Raw genomic sequence first — 19,718 nt, forward strand, 5'->3', positions numbered from 1 at the left:
ATTTGGGCAAAAGCAAGAATGTCCTTCTTTTCAGAAATTCCCTGGCGGTCCAGTGGTTAGGATTCTGCACTTTCACTGCTGAGGGCATGGGTTCAATCCCTGGTCGGGGAACTAAGATCCCACAAGTCACTCTGCGTGGCAAAAAAAAAAAAAAAAGACTGTCCTTCTTTTAAAATAAGAGAAGGTGCGTAGCCCATGCCGGTGACCTCCAGAAGCGCTCACCTGGGGCCACGTGGGCATCTCCGTCCTACGGGACGGTCCTGAGAGCAGATGTGGTGTGTTCCAGGGAGAAGAGGACGTTCCTGGCACGTCCTCTGCTGAGTGATTTATTTCCTAATAAGTGTTTAGTCTGAATCAAAGAACATGAGCGTTGGTCTCACTGCTGGAAAGAAGGGGTTGCCGCTCCATCTCTCCTGGCGAGCCGGCCGCCAGGGCCAGGCCTGAGCATGGCTGAGCCTCCGTGAGAGCAGAAGCTGAAACATCAGGTCAGGAGCTGACCCAGTGGGACGGGGTCTGAGCCAGCTGCGAGTTACCTCACCTGCCCCGCGCAGGAGAAAATGGCAGAAGATCACAGAAGCAGAAGTGGCCACAACGTGCCAGGGACGGCATGCAGGGCAGGTGTGGCCCCACCATTTGTGTGGAAGTTGGGCTCGGCCAGTGCAGGGAGGGTGGGGTCCCTTGTGTCCACCTTGAGGCTGGCTTTGCCAGTCACTGCCTGGCACCTCCGTTGCTCTCTCACCGGGTGGGCAGGTGTGGCTGACTCCTCGCCTTGCCTTGGGGTTCCGGGAGGCTCGGAAGGTGCTCGGCAGCGACAGACAGCGGGACCAGGCGTGAGCGTGGGCAGGCGGGAAGGATGTGGCTGTGGCATCCCCGTGATTAGGGCAGGGCCGGTGGGCAGGGGCCGCAGAGCAGGGCGCCATGGCTTCGGGTGGTTGTCGCAGGGGCCACAGAGATGCCGCTGGCGGGACGGCATGGGGGTTGCTGTTTATAGAAATCTCCGCAGCTGCCCAGTCTGTCTCAGGGCTGGCCCCAGAGCAAAACACCAGCCTGTTTGTTCCCCTTCGAGTTACAACTGGAACCACCTCGAATGGTCTCGGGATCCATGCTGGTTCTCAGTCCTGATCTTCTAATCCTGAAGTCACTTCGCTTCCATGTTCTCTCCTCCAACACGGTCTTCACAAGAGAACTGGGACTGAGCTGCCCCAGTCCCCACCAGCCCTCAGCCCCCAGGCAGCACTGACTCCCGGGCATCTCTTGGGCTTGTGCTGTGGGGCCTTGGGCGCAGGTATTTCTCATGCAGTCCAGGGAAGTGGTCCCAGCCGCCAGCCCCCTAATTGGCGGCATCTCTGCCCCGCCCGCCGGGTACTGGCTCATTTGCCTTCTGAAGTCACAGCGTCTCAGAGCCTCCCACACCTTCTAGAGGTTTTCACAGGGAGGAAGAGTCTGGGGACACTTCTGCTCATCCCTGAGACTGGGGGCCGATGACCTAAGACCCCAGCAATGTGAGTCCTGAATGATGCAGCGTATTCCAGAAACCAAGCCAGTCACACCAAACTCAGGGCCCTGGCAGTGCTCAGCCTGGAAGGCAGGGCCCGGGGTGTGTTGTGGGGAGGCAGGTGGGGGCAGGTGGGAGCAGCAAGAGTTTATCCCCCAGCGTGTGTACAATCTGAGAAGAGTTGACAAAGTACAAAGCAGTAAGACAGACGAAATGACCTAGCAGATTGAGGCCAAGCACGGGAGAACACCAGTGAACCAGATGTCAATCGAACTTCAGGCCTGAGGCTCCCGGTGGCCCCAGGGAAGAGCGAAACATCCTAAGTCCACATCCAACCCATCTCGGGGTCTCCTTGGATGCACTGACACATTAATACCAGTTTCTTATCTTGATCTTGAGTTTAAGGCCCCCATTCTGCCCCAGGAATGGGCCCTGCAGGCTCCTGTCTAGTAACTCAGCCCCTAGTAGCCCCTCTGTAACCCTGTTCACCCTCGGGGGCCTGAACCTCCCCTGCTGGCCAGCACGACATGCCCTGCAGTGTAGCAGGGGAGGCTCTGGACCAGCACTGAGGGCTGTGCTCTGTTCCCTGCAGATCTGAGGCCCCACCTTTGTTGCAGCAAAAAATAAAAATAAACAGATAAAAAAATAGACATGAGTAAATGGCCTTAGGCACATACCAGCCAAACAGGCCTGAAAGAGTTAAGCAATCTCAGTTATTCTTTAGCTGTTACTACTCACACCTGTAGCTAGACTTGCCCTTCACAAAGCTAATTACTTTCTGATTCCGTATGAATTATACTCTGCACCTGGCATCCTTCTCCTCCTACACTTCCTTGTAGGATTCTGCATCTCAAAAGGAAGAAGGTCACAGCGATAACTTCAGGGACACCAGACTGGGTTGCTGAGCTGCCTGACGCCAGCTTTTGGCTGAAAATTTGCAGAAGAAAAAAAAAAAAATACAAGACCTTCATTGCTTTGATCCTTATCACCTACTCATAGACCATGAGCCCTGGAATATAAAACTCTCTCCATTCCCAGGAAAAGGGGGGCACAGTTCTCAAGCCTGCTATGTTCCCCCTTTGCCAGGCAAAGAATAAGAAAAGCTATCTTTCGCGTTCCTCCAAAAGTCTGTCTCCGTATTTCTTTTCAGCATCGGTGCACAGAGAGCCAGGATTCTTGGCATCACCTCTATGTTCCTTCCGTCTCAGCACCTTTGAGGCCAAGCAGATCCCAATGGAGCTGGGGGTGCAGGTGAGCCCCCATTCCTGAGAAGGCCAGTGGGGGCTCTGGGAGGGCTGGGCCTTGCCTGCCCCAGCGCAGGGCACCTCTCCCACCCTGCAGCATGGGGGTCATGGCTACCACCCCCCATCCCAGTGAACACACAAGGTGGAGGCTTGGAATCTTGCTGCAGTCACACACCTGGCCAGGTGCCCAGCTTGAGCCCCCTGCCCCCACCAGTCGTCCCTGGGCTTCCCAGGCCTGGGGGCATTCACCTGTCTCCTCCCATGCCCCTTGTTAAAGAACAGACAGCTGGGGGGGTCTCTTAGGAAGGGCCCCATTCCTGGAAAATTCCGGTGAGAGGAGGAGGGAGGGGAGAGAAAGGGGGAGGTGGGTGGGCACCGTCCAGGGTCTCTGCACACCCAGGGTGGGTCCTGGACCAAGATGTCCTCCCCAGGAAAAAGTGGGCCACGTGCTTACACCTGCTGCCCCCTCCCAGAGTCCCCAGCCCCCCACCAGCTCTCCCTGCCCACCCCATGTAGCCAAATCTCCCCCTCCCCCTGCCCTTACCTGTAGGGGCTGCAAGGGGCTTAGCAGGGCTTGTGGGGTGAGGTGGATGTGGCAGTGAGGTGGGGGCCACGCAGTGGGTGCTCTCCTGTGCCCGTGTCTCTATGAGGCCAATGCAGGGTGGGGGTGCAGCTGCTGTTCCCTGGGGACCCCTGCCCTCCACGCCCCACTGGCCCCTTGGAGCCCTCGCTGAGGCCTCACATCCAGGGTGTGTGGGTCTTGCCTCCTGGGGCATGGCATCAGGTACACACCCCTCAGAGGGGGAATCCAGACCTCTCAGGTCAGGACCTGCCCACGAGACCCCAGCTAGCACCCCAACCTCGCTGTCAGCTCAGGCAGCCTTCCTGCATCCATCACAGGTGGGCATGTGGGCTCACGTTGGTCCTTCAGCACCTCCCCCCATCCCTATAATCGCCTGTGCACCAGGACCACCTCCCGGCCACACCTCTGGTGGAGAAGGCTCCTGGCTTCCAGCTGCCTGCTGCCCAGCCTGGCGCATTGTGGGGCACACAGGGTCCATCCCAGCTCTGCCCAGCCACCATGGGCTGGGGGGAAGGGGCAGGATGAGGAGAGGGGTGGGGGGCGCTGGGAGGCTGAGGGCAGAAATGGAGGTTCCCCCACCCCATCAAACCCCAGTCCCAGCCCTGACTCGCTCCGGCCCTGGGGAGGAATCTTGGTGCAGGGCAGCCAGTTCTGACACCCGGGCAGCCTCGGTATTTCACACTGACACATAGTTTTGGGGTGAGACCAGGCTCTGGGCTTTCAATCACGCTGCGGGGTACCTCGAGCCACAAAGGGCAAAGGCGGGTGGATGCTCCCAGCTCCTGCCGGTCCCGGGTCCCGTGTGGCCTGGTTCCTCAGCTGTGAAACAGGAATAAGAGAATTTTGTATAAAAGATGACCCAGTGGTGAGCTCGCCAAGGGGGCCACCTGAGGGCCAGGGAATTTGCACATGGAGGAAGGGCAGAGAGGGGCTGGAACACTGGACTGGAGTCCCCAGGCCACCTGCCGCCCCAGCTGCCTCCTGGCTCTGACCCTGCTCACCACTCAGGCCTGCCAAGCCTTGGTCTCCACAGCTCCAGGAGGGGAAAAGTGGCAGGACAGAGCCATCCAGCCTGGGGGCCCGCTCTAGGCAGCTCAGGGGATGGGGCTCTCCTCTGGGCCCTCACGGGGTCCCAGGAGAACTGGCCCCCACCCCCTGTGTGGGGCTGGGCCCTCGGCCGGCCTGAAAAAGGCAGGAGTCTGGAGCTCCTGGCTGCTGGCCACTGGCAGCCTCTCGGGCTTCCTGCTCAGAGCGTCATCTGTCTGGAATTCCAATGGAAAAAAACCCTGCTCTTGCAGGTGGCCCTGTGGCTCTCAGATGCCCGGTTTGGTGGTTTGCAGATGTATGGGACCCAGGCTAGATTCTGGTCATCCCCACCCCCTGCCTGGGATGGGGGCTCCCACCTTCTGCTGGCTGAGCCCCCTCCTTTCCCTTGCATGCTGGGTGTGTGAGTGGAGGTGCCGATGAGCTGAGGGCTTTCTCCAGGGCAAGAAGGAGCCCCAGCACCACCCCCCAAGGCTGGCCCTCCAGGTGACCTGGATCAGGAACACCAGTCAGCTGGGCGTGTTCAGGTGTGGAATCAGGTAAGAGTTCAGGTCTCTGCACACCTGAACTAGGCCACCCTCCCAGGCAGGGCCACTGTCACTGTGTCACCCATGGCCCCAGGCACTGCCCCCCAGAGCTCCATTTGGTGAGGACAGTCTACAAGAGCAGAGAGCTCCCTAGGCAGGTAAAAGTGATGTGTCTACTGGTTGTAGGTGCAACTCAATTCCCAAAGAATGACTTCCTGGAAAAAACAGGAGTAGAGGAAACTTTGGACTGCGTGTGTATCTTTGTTGATGAGTAATTTACACAAAGTGCAGCAGCCCTGGGCATGCAGCCTGGTGACACGCACTCTGTGCGCTGGTGCATCTCCTTGCGGAGCTGGGCTCTCCCTGCCTCCACCCCCGGGGACCCACAGAAGGTGGCAGGGAGGGGCTCAAGGCACAGGTTTCTGGACTGGGCCAGGCCACTCTCCTGGGCCTGAAAAAACCCACAGGTCAGCAGCCAAATCCCAGCCAAGCCTGAGCCTCTTGGAAACTGACCGGCCTGCGAAGCAGGAATGTGCTGCACCTGGTAAATCCATCATCCATCATCCGATCCTCCGCCACTAGGCTCCTGGATCCCTGCGCCTTCTGTGAGCTTGGCTGTGAACTCGGCTGTGAACTCACCCGCCTCTGGCTCCTTCCCCACCTTCCACCAACCCCCTCCACCACCTCCGGGAAGAGGGAAGACAGAATAAGAAGGGGCAGCGGGTCCCTGGTGGAGGGACCGTTTGTCCATTCATTCCCCACTGGGTGCTGGCTGCCACTGTCCTGGTCACAGCCCCCACAGCCTGCCTGACCCCTGTCCCCACTCCTTGTTTTTGCTATAGGAACCGAGGGGAGTGGGCTGGGGAAACTCAGGGAAGAGGGTGCAGGGGGTGGGGATGGGGCCGGGGACATGCCCCAGGCCTGGCACACGGCTCCCTCCCGATGCAGCTGGGCACCCAGTCCCCATGGCTCTGTGCCCAAGGTCTTCCAGAGGAGCTTCATGCACCACCCCCAGCAAAGGCCTCCCTGCCCAGCCTGCACCCCATTAACCCAGCTTCAAGGGAGCCCCCCTGGAACCAAGTCCAAATTCACAAAACCTTCCATCTGAGCACAGTGTCTCACAAAGGGATCCCAGTAGCCGTCTATGAAAAGAAATTCGTTCCCCCAGTGCAGGGTGGGGCTGGCCCTGGGGCAGTGGTCGGGACTGAAGTGAGGGCAACAGTGCCTCAAAAGAAAGCCGTTAGGAGCACCGAGGGCTGAGCCTGGCTTTGGCATTTTGCCTCTTCACCTGCAAGTCTGGGTGTTGGGTGGATGGCATTGAAATGTCGAGACCTCGTCCATCACCCTGAGTGACCCTCAGCCCGAGTGCTCATCCATCAGACAGCCGACAGCCCTCCCATCCCCACTACTGACCACCACTGCCCTGGAGGCCAGGGCTGGGCTCAGACAGAAGGTGCCCTCAGCTCCTGGCATCAAGGGCTGTAGCAGAAGAGTGCCGGCTGTTCCTCCTGGTCCTCCCTGTCATTTCCCACTCCCTCCCCCTCCTCTCTCCCCCCATCCCTCCCCTTTTCTCCTTCCTCCTCCCTTCTCCACTCCCCCCACTGGCTCCTCAGCCCAGGAAGGCGGTAGCCCCAGGTGAGGCCTTCAGGTTTCAGGAACTCGGTCTGGATCTGATGCTTGCAGAGTGGACAGGGGCACTGTCACGATTTTCTCGAGTGGTGGCCTGTGTCCCCCTCCCTCCCTGGTTATGTGTAAAGTAGCTCTGTGCACAGCTCTGGTGGTTCCCTGCTCAGGATGAGCAGATGCTATCATCCAGGGCGTCCAGTGAAGGCTGTTGGGGCACTGGGGGCCCTGACAATGGGGGAAGGACGCCCGGGCAGAGGCCCAGGCCCACTGGCACCTGTGGGGGCCTGAGATTCTGGGGCAGGCAGGGAAGGGACGGGATGCAGGCAGGGGAGCAGCCCACGCTGGTGCCGACAGCACCTGTGCCCACCCCAGGGGGGCCCTGCAGGACAAGGCCCCCTCACCACAGGCCCAAGAGCATCTCAGGCTCCAACTGTGGTTGGGGAGTGTGGGAGTTAAGGTCAGAGGGCCCCAGCGCCCCAGGGTGAACATCCACCCGGGGCTTCCCTGGCTCTGTTCCCGATGACCTGCCCCCACGGCGTCCACACTGCCAGATCTCCAGCAAAGCCCTGTGGCCTTAAGCGTCAGATACCATGAGGGAACCTGCAGAGTGAACCCCGGGCTCTGAGCCCTCCTCCCTGCCTTTGAACTGTTGGAAAAGACTCGGCAGTGGAGCAGCCCCAGCCGCCCAGCGGGATGTGAGAGCAGCCAGACCTGTGGACATGCCTGGTCAGTGCCTTCCTGGAGACAGGGGACGGGAGACCTGGCCGGTGCCTTCCCCAGGTCACAGGGGGCGGTGGTGACCTGGTCAGTGCCTTTCTGGGGACAGGGGAACCTGGCCAAAAGGGTTCCGATGACCCATAGAAGCAAGACGATCCACAGTGAAGATGGCCATGACGATGTCCCTCTCTCTCGAGGGGCCCTGCTGGCTGCCCCTCCCTCAGTACATGTTGCCAGGTGGGGAAGCCCCAGGTGTCTGGGACAGAACTGGAGGTGAGGAAGCCTGGACTCACTCCCGTCGGAGGCCAAGGTGATGAGGATGGGAAGGGGGGTGCCCCTGCCCCCCACAGCCTGCGGGCAGCACTGCCCTCCCCGCCCTGCCCATCTGAGCAAGGCCTACGGCCCTGGCCCCACAGGCGTGTGACTCTGAGAGACGGTCACCGTCCGGAGCTGCCCGTTCTTAATCCGAGTTTACCCAGAACAGCTGCTCTCTTGTCATAAAACAGTGCCTGCCCCGAGGGAGGGTAGTGCGGGCAGGACGGAGAGGCCAAGAGGACATGAGGACAGGAGCCCTCACGCAGGGCAGCTGGAAGGAGCGGCAGATGCACAGTCCTCCGGGAACAGTCCAGAGGTTCCAGAGCAGCAACGCCTCCACACAGACGCGCACACGGGCGTCCACGGCGGCCCTGATCATTTGGAGAAAATGTGGCAGCAACTCAAATGCCCCAAACCGACACGTGTTCATCCAATGGGGCACATTCAGCTCTGCCCAAGCTGTGCAGCCGGGCGTCTGTTCCCGGAATGTGGTGGGTGAGGCTCCTCCATGCGGTTGGAGGCCTTCCAGCAAAACTGGAGGTTTCCGGGAAAGAAGGAATTCTACCCCAAGGCTGCAGCATCTTCTCCTGCCTGAGTTTCCAGCCCACCACCCCATCGATGGATCTCAGATGTGCCAGCCCCTTAATTGCTGAACCAGTTTCTTCATAGAACCTTCTATTATTTACGTCTGTCCTATTGGTCAGTTTCTCTGGAGCTCCCTGCCTGACATGTCCTGAGACTGGATTGTGATGATGGTTGCACAACTCTGTCTTTTCACTGAAAATCATTACTTGCACTTTAAGCGGGTGAGTTTTATGGTGTGAGACTGCCCCCAATAAAGGTGTAGCATTTGAACAGGAGCCCTCACCTGCTAGAGCCGGTTCTAGCCATGCCCCGGTTGGCCCCTCACCCCGGGACCCTCTGCTGTCCAGCTTGCCAAGGGCTGGGCACCATGCCTGATGGGCTTGAGCCAGACTAGGCCTCCATAAATCACCCATCCCTGACGGGTAGGTCCCGGAGGCCCTGGTGAAGGGAGAGGGAGAGGCTGTGGGTGGTGGATCCAGGGAGGTCGGCCAAGCCACAGTAGGCCAGCGGGAGTCTCCTCGTGGCTGTGTGTGTGGGTACACAGGCGTGAGAGCCTGCCTAACATTTTTAAACACTCTGAAACACTCAGGGTGTCATCATGAGGCTCCCCAGAGGCTGGGCACTTCCAAGCGGAAGATGGGAGGACAGCCCCTGCAGCTGTCCCAGGCCTGGCGGTGGAGGCTCGCCCGGCCTACCTGGGAGCATTAACCAGGGTGCTCAGGTCTTAAGTTTGGAGCCAAAAATGTAACTTTTTCAGCATCACTCGGAGAAACAGCACACAGAGCACCTTCACACATACAGATGAATGGGGGCTACAGGGCCACTTCTGGGGGTCTCAGTTTTCTAAGTTTGGGGGCTTCTCAGCACATCCTGGAATCAGGATTTGGGGAGCAGAGACCCAGGGTCTTGGTCAAGGTACAAGCTTTGGGCTGTTTACTTCCAAAAACATTTGGGGTCCCAAGTTGCACTGGTGGCCTTGGACGCCATACTTAGGGGCCATCGGGGAGGTAGGTGTAGATCTCCACCTGCTCACACATTAGGATCCTGTCAGGGTCTTGAAAGGGGTCCAGGAGGGCCTGGCTGGTGGTGAGTCTGATGTGCAGCCAAGGCTGAGACCCAGCTGTGGGATGTGAGCCGGGGCCACAATGTGGAGTGTACAGGCTGCTGGACGGTTGGGTAGGGGTGGGGAGAGGTCCAAAATCTTTCCCTGTGGGCGGGCTCTCTGCAGGCAGGGTCCAGTGGTCTTGATGTCCACAGGAGGCCCAGCTCGGATGCTGCACACAGGAGGCATGAGATAAACCCCTACATGTGTTGTACGATCCACCCCCCACCTGACCCCCACCCCCCCAGGTCTGGGGAGGGAGAGGCAGGTGAGCTGCTGAAGGGAGAGGAATTCTGGCTCACGGTTTCAGTTTAGGTGCCGAATTCCTGCCCTGGAGTGATGCCCCAGCTGCCCCTCCTCCCTGAGCAGGTTGAGGCTAATGGCTCCCTGCCCCGCCCCAGGGTCTCAGGCCCCACATCCAGGGCCCGGCTCAGGCCTGATGGCACCCACCCACCGTGTCAGGAAGGCTGAATGGCTGGATGTGTCTCCTCCCCAGCCAGGTGGACAGGCTCATCCAAATGCGGGGGGACGTCCTAGGGGTCCTGCCTCCGTTGACATCCCACCCACACTGCTGCGGCAGGACAAGGCTCGAAGAGCTCAGAGTTTATTGTTCCAGGTGCTGAAGCTGTGAGGGATGGAGCCACATGGGAGCCGGGAGGGATGGGGAGAGGGCCATGCACCAGCCAGGAGGAGGGTCCCATGCAGGCAGCCTGTGTGCCTACACGCTGTCACCTGCCAGTGTGTGCCCCGCCACGCGTCATGTAGGCACTCACGTCTGATGGGGGCAGTGAAGACTCCACTCACCACCGTCTTCAGAAGCTAGTCCTGGGCCTGAGCCTCCTACAGACCCTCACAGATGGACGGGGCAGGGGGGCATTATGGGAAGGTGGCTGGGCTGATGGAGCTGAAGTGAGTGATGGGGAAGGGAGAGCAGGGAACTTTCTGGAAGAGGACTGAGGAAGGGAGGCAGTCAGTGGGGGAGTCCCGGAGTGACCTGGGCTCTGGGGGCCACTCCCCACCCCAACTCCAGTGCCCACCTGGAGGCTGGGGACGCTCAGGTGCAGAGCCCCCTAGGGGCTGCCTGGGACAGCGCGATGGTCTCGCTGGCCTGCTGGCTGCTGGAGGACAGTGAGCGGCCTGAGCCGCGCTGGCAGCCGGTGCGGGCCTGTGGGAAGCTGTAGGTACCCCCGGGCCGGTGGGCGCCCCTGCCTTGGAGCGAGCGCTGGCGGTAGTCGCGGTAGTTCTTAGTGAGCAGCGTGTAGAGGAAGGGATTTACGCAGCTGTTGCTGTAGGTGAGGCAGGTGGTCAGGTAGTTGACGATGCGGGCGGAGCGGGGCGTGAGCGGCAGGGTCCCGCGGTACTGGGTGAGGAGCTGCCACAGCCAGAAGGGCAGAAAGCAGGCCCAGAAGAGCAGCACGATGCCCAGGATGAGGTAGAGCACCCTGGGGTTGGGTAGCCGCCGCGTCTGCGTGAAGGAAGCCCGCTGCGACTGCCAGTAGGCCCGGGCCAGGCGGACGTAGAGCAGCCCGATGACCACGCCGGGCCCCACGATGCTGGTCCCGAAGAGCAGTGTCAGGTAGGTGCGGTGGGCGCGCTGGCCCCAGGACGGCAGGCAGAGGCTCTTGTGGCCCCTGCGGACCAGCCGGATGGCCAGCATCATGGGCAGTGCCAGCAACAGCGCCAGCAGCCACGTGCCCAGCGCCAGGACCTTGCGGTAGCCCTTGGAACGCTGCACCATGTCCAGTGGCCTCACCACGGCGGCGTAGCGCTCACTGCTCATGAGGGTCAGGGTGAAGATGCTGGCGTGCATGGTCAGGAAGTCCAGGCTGAAGAGGACACGGCAGCCCACGTCGCCGAAGTGCCACGCCTTGGTGACGTAGGTGGCCACGATGAAGGGGATGCTGAGCAGGTAGAGCAAGTCCGCCAGCGCCAGGTTGATGACGTAGACGTACATGGAGGCCGAGGTGTGCAGGAAGCGGCACATGACAGCCAGCGTGTACAAGTTGCCCACCACGCCAACAACGCCCATGGCCGAGAGCACCACCCCAATGGTGCCCGTGGCCACCAGGTCCTCCAGGGAGCTGGGCTCCGCTGGGCTGGCCCACGAGCTGTTGAGAGAGGCATTGGGGGCGCCAGGCGGCTCAGGCATAGTGCTGCCTGTCGTAGGCAGCACAGGGAACCTGCTCAACGGCTCTGGACTCAGTGCCATCTCTGCTGCCTCACACTGGGCTTGGGGCTGGGGCCTGCTGCTCCTTTAGGCAGAGAAGGGGCATCTGTGGATGACAAGCTCGTCCTGCGGGAGAGGATGCCCATTAAAGATGCAGGTCAGGCACCCCCTCCCACTCCCAGGAGGCCGTGAGATGACACAGTTCCCACTGGGCTAGGGAGGTCTGCAGAGGGATGGGGTTCGCCAACTGCAACACCCCCTTGGGGACTCTTCGTTCAAAACTCTAACACTCTGCCTCATTTCCCCAGCTATGTAGGGGGACCACCTAGACCAGCTGCTCCCCGTGCGTGCCCCAGCAGCACCCCCACCCTGGGCCTCAATGCAAGTCCAGAGGCCTCTGGGCTGGCTGGACTTTTCTGAAAACCAGAGCACAGCAGGCAGCCCGCAGGGGTGGGGTCAGCAGTGGATGGAACCAGGAGTCCTCCCTAGGCCTCCTCACTTCCTCATCTGTGAAGGGCAGGGAGACCGTGCTGACCCCTGTGTCCTTTCTCCCAATTTATTTCTCCTGTATGTTTTAAAAAATATATTTTGTTCGGATTGCAAAAGTAGTATCTGCTGACTTTAAAGTTCAAATAGGAAAATATGTTTGGTAAAGAGGGGAAAGCCCTTGTAATCTCTCTTTATCCACATGGGGAAAATGGACCTTGATGCCTACCTCCCACCACACGTGAAAATAATTCAAGATGGACTGTGCACCTGTATGTAACAGAGTAAATCAATTAATTAATCAAGTTCCGTTAGAAACAGGAGAATATCTGCATGACCTTGGGTAGGCAAAGATTTCTCAAAAAAAAAAAAAAAAGAGCAAGACATACTTGCAATAAAAGACCCATCAAGTGGATTTCATTAAAATTAAGAACTTCACTGAGAGAGTAAAAAATGTAAACCATGGACTAGGAAAAGGTTATCAGAAGACATATATCAGACAAAGAACTAGTAATCAAAATATATGAAAGGGGCTTCCCTGGTGGTGCAGTGGTTGAGAGTTCGCCTGCCAATGCAGGCAACACGGGTTCGTGCCCCAGTCCGGGAAGATCCCACATGCCGCGGAGCGGCTGGGCCCGTGAGTCATGGCCGCTGAGCCTGCGCGTCCGGAGCCTGTGCTCCGCAACGGGAGAGGCCGCAACGGTGAGAGGCCCGCATACCGCATAAAAAAAAAAAAAAAAAAAAAAAAAAAAAGGCAGATTCCAAGTGCTGGGAGGATGTGGAGGAACCAGACTCCTGAACTGCTGGAGGGGCCGTAGAATGGTGCAGCCCCTGTGGAAAACAATCTGGCACCATCAAAAAAAAAAAAAAGTAAAGTTGGACACATGTCCTCTCATCCAGCAGTTCCACTCTTAGGTTTGTGTCCAAGAGAAATGAGTGCAAGTGTCCACAAAAAGCAAGAGTGAGAATTTTCACAGAGGCAGGAGCTGGAAACCACCCACTGTCCATGAACAGTAGTGGATAAAGAAACTGTGACCCCTGCATAAAAATGTTGAGATGATGAAGAAGATGGAATTACCCTACAGTCAACAACTTGATGAAACTCAAATATGCTATGTTGAGAAAAACAAAAGAAAACAAAAAAAACAGACACAAAGAGTACACTGTGATTCCATTTACCTGAAGTTCTGGAGCAGGCAAAGTCTCTATGATAGCTGTTGCCGGGGTGTCAACTGGTAGGGGGCACTGGAGAGCACTCTGAGGGATGGACTTGTGCTGTGTCCTCATGTGGTGGTGGTTACACAGGTGTAGACGCGTGTAAAAACTCACGGAGTTGCACACCTATGGCCCGTGCTGTGTGAAAATTGCCGTCATAAGAAAAAAAGACCTAAAACTGGAAATACTTGAACTGAGAGGAGAGGCCCATCCATCGCCCCATCTCCCCACATCCAGGGAAAACACTGGCTCCAGGTTTCTTCCCTCTACAGGTCCAGCGTTCACACTAACACAGATAAACTCGGGGCGTCCACCCGACGTGGTCTGAGCCCTCCGTGCAGAAGGGAACCTGGGTGCAGAGATGCCGCCCCAGACCCCCTCTCCGTGGAACCCGGCCCAGCCTCGAGTCTGGCGAGGGCAGCTGGGGGCCTTCCTACTGGCCGGAGGCTCCCTCCCCGGCCGCCGCCCCCCGGGGGTCAGGGTTCCGGAGCCCTACCGCAGGGGCTGCAGCGAACCGAGCCGAGGGCGCCCCCGGGAGGGACGCAAAGCCCTCGCCGAGCCCGCGGCGCGCACCTCACCGCTCGCCACCCGAAGCGCTGCACATCCTCCCCGAGGCGCGAGGAGGGCTCAGTGGTCCTGCGATCCTACCTGGCACAGTGCGGGCCGGCGGGGAGGGCGCTCCGCGCACCAGGTCCCGGCCCCCGCCCCCGCCCCGCACCCTCTCAGCGTCCATGCCCACCTCGGTCACTGGGCCATCAGGTCTGTGCGCCGAGCCCCGGGGTCGCGCTCGGGACGTCCTCCTCAACGCCACGCGTCTCCGGGAACCTTCCCGAGGGCTCCGTCCCGGACGGGAGCGCGGAGGGGCGTGCGGGCTCCCAGCGGCGCGTGGTAGAGGGGAGCCCGCCCGCCGGTCCCACCGGGAGAGCCTCTCTCCGCGCCCAGGCCCCTGTCGCCGCAGCCACCTGCCCGGCCGCCAGCTGGGAATGTGCCGCGGCCCTACGCCCGGCCTGGGCATTAATAACTCGGGGGGGCCGCGGGAGGGAGGGGGGCGGGGATGAGCTGGGGCGGCTGGGGAGGTGCGGGGGGGCGGGAGAGGGCAGCCGGCGCGGGGGCGGGGTGGGGCGCGCAGGGAAGGGGGCAGGTCACTCCTCGGCCGTGGGGTGAAGCCGAGTCCAGGCAGGTTGCAGCCCTTGTGCGGGGCGTCTCTGCTTCCCTTCGCCCTCTGCACCCCACCCCTCAGTTTCCCAGGCGCTGAGCGGTTGTCAATCAAGCCCTGGACCCTCCCGTGCACCTGGTGGGGACACAGTGAGGGGGGGGTGGTTCTGAGACACCGAGGCGGGGCCTCGACACAGTGGCATTAATGACATTCATAATGTGCACTCGTCACTACTTCCAAAACCTTTTATCAACCCAAACAGAAATTGTCCCCATTAAACAACTCTGCATCCCATCCCCCCAGGCCCTAACAACCACTATTCTCCTTCTGTCTCCATTTTTTATTTGACTGCTCTAGGAACCCACCTCCTGTGAGTGGGATCATACAGTTTTTGTTCTTTAGTGTCTGGCTTCTTTCACTTCTTATTATGTCTAAGAGGTTCCTCCATGTTGTAGCAAGTGTCAGAGCTTTCCTTCCTTTTCAAGGCTGAATACTATTCCGTCGTTTACACACCACATTTGTTTATCCCTTCATCTGTGATGGACTCTTCGGTTATTTTCCCCTTTTGGTGATGGTGACTAGTGCTGCTATTTTGATTCACAATTTCCTGTTCCTTTTATGGATCATATTTCTTCCTTTATCTCTTTGAAAAATCCTAACCATCATTAATTGTCAGGTCTTTTTCAGATGACTCCATTTTCAGGGAGCCTGGGACCCTCCGAGCACTGCTCTCCACACCTCATTGACAGATGGGGACCCTGAGCCAGGATGCTCTTAGCATGGGGGTGTGCCTGAGTCACCCCACTGCAGCTCTCAGCCAGGTGGACCCATGGACAGGTCTTGCTCTCATCCTCCTGCTCTCTGGGCAGGTGATTCAGGCTGGTCGGCCTCATGGTGTTCAGGCCCATCTGCTGCCTTTGGTCCAAGCACCCTGTAACCCAGAGTGGGCCCAGGCTACAGAGAGAAACCTCCAGGAACACAGCCAGGGCCAGCTGCCAGGGTCACTGAGCAGCCCAGCTTGATACAGGCCCTCAAGGCCACAGGCCAGGATGTATGGATGACCAAGGATAGCATCTGCTTAAGTGTTGGTCAGCTCCCTGCCCATCTCAGAGAAGCCTTGGTCTCATCTCCTGGTCATGATATCCTGCAGAGCTGCAGGCCACACGGCCCATGGCCTTCTCTCTATTTGCACCACGAGGGAAGGACAGACACCCATCCAGCACGCATGCTAGACAGACCCCATGGACGGTAGGGTAGGGGCTGGGCTGTCCTGAGTGTGAACAACAGGGGCCAAGGGTGGAGGAGGGAGATATTGCAAGACACGAAGGTGCTGGTGGCCAGTATGTCCCCTCAAGGGGTGCCATCAGGAAGATACCTGAGAACCTTCCTTTGCTGCACAGTGTCCTCAGCCTGGATCTGAGAGGATCCAAGTGGCTGCAGAGGTCAGAGGGGCGAGGAGAGGGGACCGGGATCCTGCAGGAAATTGATGCTGCTGCCCTCGGGTTGGGGGACCCCCCCTCCCTAAAACCTACTGTGCTCTGTGCAAACATAACTCTGCCCATCTCTGATTCACTTTATGGACCATTAAATCATAAATCATAATCATAAAGCCCCCACTTTCCACAAATGTGACTTTAAAGCTTCGCTCTGCATATAATGGGTTCATTATGTCTTGAAATAATAATTTTTCTGCAAGAACTCTTTCCCAACTGTATTACAAAATTACTGGGCAAATGAGTTTCCATAGGCAGAATCTGGCTTCATCGGGTCTCTTCACAGGTGCCCATCCACCCTGACCACAGACTTGTCAGAGACATATCCTGTCACTGCCCTGTCCCACCTCCCTCAAAAAAAATGCCTGGGAAAGAGAAAGGGGAGGGAGCAGGAATGGGGGTGGGAGGAGCACAGGCCTCGATGCGCCCCTGAGAGCCTAGGCCAGCCCCTCCCAGGAGAGCAAAGACTAGGGGGAGGCTGGAGCTGGGCAGAAATGGCTGGCGTAACCCCACCTATGGCTCAGTCTAGGGCTCAGTCGCGGGCAGAGGCTCCCTGGGGCCCAGCTGGGGGCACCTTCCCCAGAAGGAGGTTCCAGCAGGGACGCACCTGCTCGGCCAGCCCCCACCTCCACACCAGCCCAGGGCCCCTCTGCAATCAATAGCTAACTGTGCTTTTCCAGGAGACCCTTCCCTTGGTGCTGCTGCTAACGTTATTACTTGATTTCAGTTTCAAAAACAACATTTTCCCCAATCCTTGTCTCAAATACCCAAGATCTGAGACCCAGCTGGAGGAATGAGGATTTCAATCAAACCAATTAAAACATGCCCAGGTCTCCAGCTGGAGGCGGGCCCCTATAAATTAACGGAGAGTCTCCAGCATCTGAGCGATCCACGTGACTGAAGTGCAAAGCTGGCATGAAACAGCATGGAGTTCGGAGAGGTCCCGACTGAAAATGCCTGAGCTCGGGAAAGCTGGATGCAAGGGAGAGGGAGGAGAAATGTCAAGTACACACAACGCTGTCTCTCTCAGAATCGACGTTGGGGTCCCTAGGGAAGCCACGTGGGCCTTCTGCCTTTTAGAGAGGTGCTGCAGGTCCAACACTGCCGCCTCCCAGGTCTCAGGGGCCCACTCAGGCTGGGTGACCTGCAGAAAAGGGCCCCAATTCAGGATCCATGAAACTGCACATTCTGAGTGAAGAGGCTGGATGCAGAGGCCCTGAGAGTCCTTCCGGGGATGGCAAAGGTGGGAATCAATGCAGGAGTGAAGATGGAAACCCCAGGGGCTCCAGATTTCTCCTGAAAGCAGTACAGCCGAGGCCAGATGTCTTCACTGTGTCGGTGAACTCTAACTCCTGATTCTGTCCAAGTAACAGACTGTAGAGGCACCTCTCCCCTCAGCATGGCCATCACTCTCCTCCCTGCCTCCCTGGGAAAGGAGGTCAGGACACCATCTTCTTCCTGAGGCCCTTCAGCCCCATCCATGAAAACAGCAGTGAGGTGCCTGAGCCTCCAGACTAATGGAGGGGTCTCTGCAGCAGGCAAAATCCAAGAGTGGGGGTCTCTGTTGCTACAGAAGAACAGAGGTGAAGTCTCTCCTGGGGACTTTCTTTGCCACCACCATCATCACCATCAACTTCATCACCATCTCCATCACCACCACCATCATCACCATCAACTTCATCATCATCTCCGTCACCACCACCACCAGCAGCAACAGCAGCATTTTTACCTTCACTCAGTACATAATACACACCTGGGCACCCCCATCTAGCTCAAGTGACAGTATTTTTCCATATTTGCTTCAGATGGTTGTTTAAGGAAATAATGCATCCTCAGTCCTCCACATTCCCATTGTCCTCTCTCCCTAGAGGCACTGTTGGCCTGACCTGCAGAGGTTGGGAGGGACAAACTTCTGGAATTATCTTCAGCTGATGCAAGCGTTCTGTCCTCTGGGAACTGCAAAGGAAAGCAGTGAGGTTAGGGCCCCCCAGCAGGCAGGTGGGAGCAGGTCCCGCAGGGACGAGTTGGGTGCCAGGACCTTTGGGGTCAGACCCGGCCCTTGCGCTCTGCCTCTGCTCAGTGTAGCTGATCTGGGGCCAGTGGGCCACACAGCCTCTCCCCCAGCCAACTCCCTACCCTCCCACCTCAGAGATCCCAAAACCCAGTCCGCCTTGCCTGATGGAACTGAAGGAAACTGAGGCAACCTGTCACAACCTGAGGGAACCTGAGAGAACCTGAATGAACCTGACAAAACCTCAGGGAAACTGTCGGAACCTGATGCAAGCTGTCAGGACCTGAGGGAACCTGTCAGAACCTGAACAAATCTGACCGAATCTGACAGAGCCTGACCAAATCTCACTGAATTTGACAGAAGCTGACAGAAGCTGACTGAATCTGAGAGAAGCTGTTGGAAACTGACTGAACCTGGGAACCTGAAGAAACCTATCAGAACATGACAGAACCTGAGAGAAACTGTCAGAACCTAAGGGAAGCTGTCAGAACCTGATTGAACCTGAGGGAACCTGCGAGAACTTGACGGAACCTTACTGAACCTGTCAGAAACTGATGGAACCTGAGAGAACCTGTCAGAACCTTACAGAACCTGAGAGAGCTGTCAGAACCTGACAGAACCTCACAGAACCTGAGAGAATCTGTCAGAACCAGTCAGAGCCTGACCAAATCTAACAGAATCTGACAGAACCTGACAGAACCTGAAGGACCCTGACAGAACCACCCCTACCTGAGCTAGCCCATCTGGCCTGAGGCCACGCTGGACCACGTGAACTCTTCAGCCTCCAAGCCCCACACTCCACCAGCCCGCAGGCCCCAGACCCTCTCCTCAGTCCAAGGGGCTCTCTCCTGGCAGGGTGCCTCCCTCCTGTGGTCACCTGGGGGGAAAGGAGGGGACAGAGCCCGCTTGGGCATATAAAGGGCCATTTCCTATAGTGCTCTGGGCTCATCTGCATAACTCCCATGAGCCTCAGCCCACCAGGAAATGAAACTGCTGAGTCATCCCCCTCCCCTGCAGGAGAGCCTGTGCAGCCCCCAGGGGAGGGCATGCCTGTTCCCCCAACCCTGTCCCTAGGGTGATTGTGCCTGTGATATTTGCTACTCTGAGGGCCGAGAAGACTGTTCCCATCAGTGTTTCATTCTGCAGGTTTCTGAAATTGTGTGGGCAAGCATATCTCTTATGGTCATTGTCCCTTCATGGGTCTCTTGGGTGACCTGCCTGGCCACGGGTCCTATCCTTCTGTGGTTAATGGATTCCTTCTTCGTATCTCTTGATTAAAATTTCTTTATGAATTTCAGAAACTGATCAATTGCCAATTATTTACATTTTAAGCATATTTCTGTCTCTTTGGCTTTTCACTTTTAAAATAAAGTCTCTTTATCTACAAATAATAATACAAGTAATAAATAAACGCTGGAGAGAGTGTGGAGAAAAGGGAAACCTCTTACATTGTTGGTGGGAATGTAAATTGGTGCAGCAATTATGGAGAAAATGTGGAGGTTCCTCAAAAAACTAAAAACAGAGTTGCCATATGATCCAGCAAGCCCACTCCTGGGCATATATCCAGAGAAAACTATAATTCAAAAATATACATACACCCCAATGTTCATAGCAGCACTATTCACAATAGCCAAGATATGGAAACAACCTAAATGTCCACTGACAGGTGAATGGATAAAGAAGATGTGGTATATATATATATATATATATATATATATATATATATATATATACACAATGGATTATTACTCAGCCATAAAAAAAGAATGAAATAATGCCATTTGCAGCAACATGGATGCAACTAGAGATTATCACACTAAGCGAAGTCAGAAAGAGAAAGACAAGTACCATATGATATCACTTATATGTGGAACCTAAAACACAACACAAATGAACATATCTACGAAACAGAAACAGGTTCACAGACATAGGGAACAGACTTGTGGTTGCCA

The 19,718-nt window shown here is 57.3% G+C and overlaps 1 protein-coding gene and 1 long non-coding RNA gene across 2 annotated transcripts; both read right to left on the reverse strand.

Moving 5' to 3' along the window:
- Window positions 1-822: 822 nt before the first annotated feature.
- Window positions 823-4,489, reverse strand: LOC132478991 (uncharacterized). The gene is made up of 3 exons (XR_009530436.1): window positions 4,324-4,489; window positions 4,063-4,141; window positions 823-1,666 (listed from the first exon to the last, which is right to left on the reverse strand). It is a non-coding gene; the product is annotated as an uncharacterized LOC132478991 (long non-coding RNA).
- Window positions 4,490-10,292: 5,803 nt separating this feature from the next.
- UTS2R (urotensin 2 receptor) lies at window positions 10,293-11,447 on the reverse strand. The gene has a single exon (XM_060082996.1). The coding sequence runs from the start codon at window positions 11,445-11,447 to the stop codon at window positions 10,293-10,295; it is 1,155 nt and encodes a 384-aa protein (XP_059938979.1).
- Window positions 11,448-19,718: the final 8,271 nt, after the last annotated feature.

Source organism: Mesoplodon densirostris, chromosome 18, assembly GCF_025265405.1.
Source record: "Mesoplodon densirostris isolate mMesDen1 chromosome 18, mMesDen1 primary haplotype, whole genome shotgun sequence".
In the NCBI taxonomy this organism is placed as follows: Eukaryota; Metazoa; Chordata; class Mammalia; order Artiodactyla; family Ziphiidae; genus Mesoplodon; species Mesoplodon densirostris.

Coding starts and splice junctions, on each gene's coding strand:
- UTS2R (XM_060082996.1), bottom strand. CDS start 11,447: ATGGCACTGAGTCCAGAGCCGTTGAGCAGGTTCCCTGTGCTGCCTACG.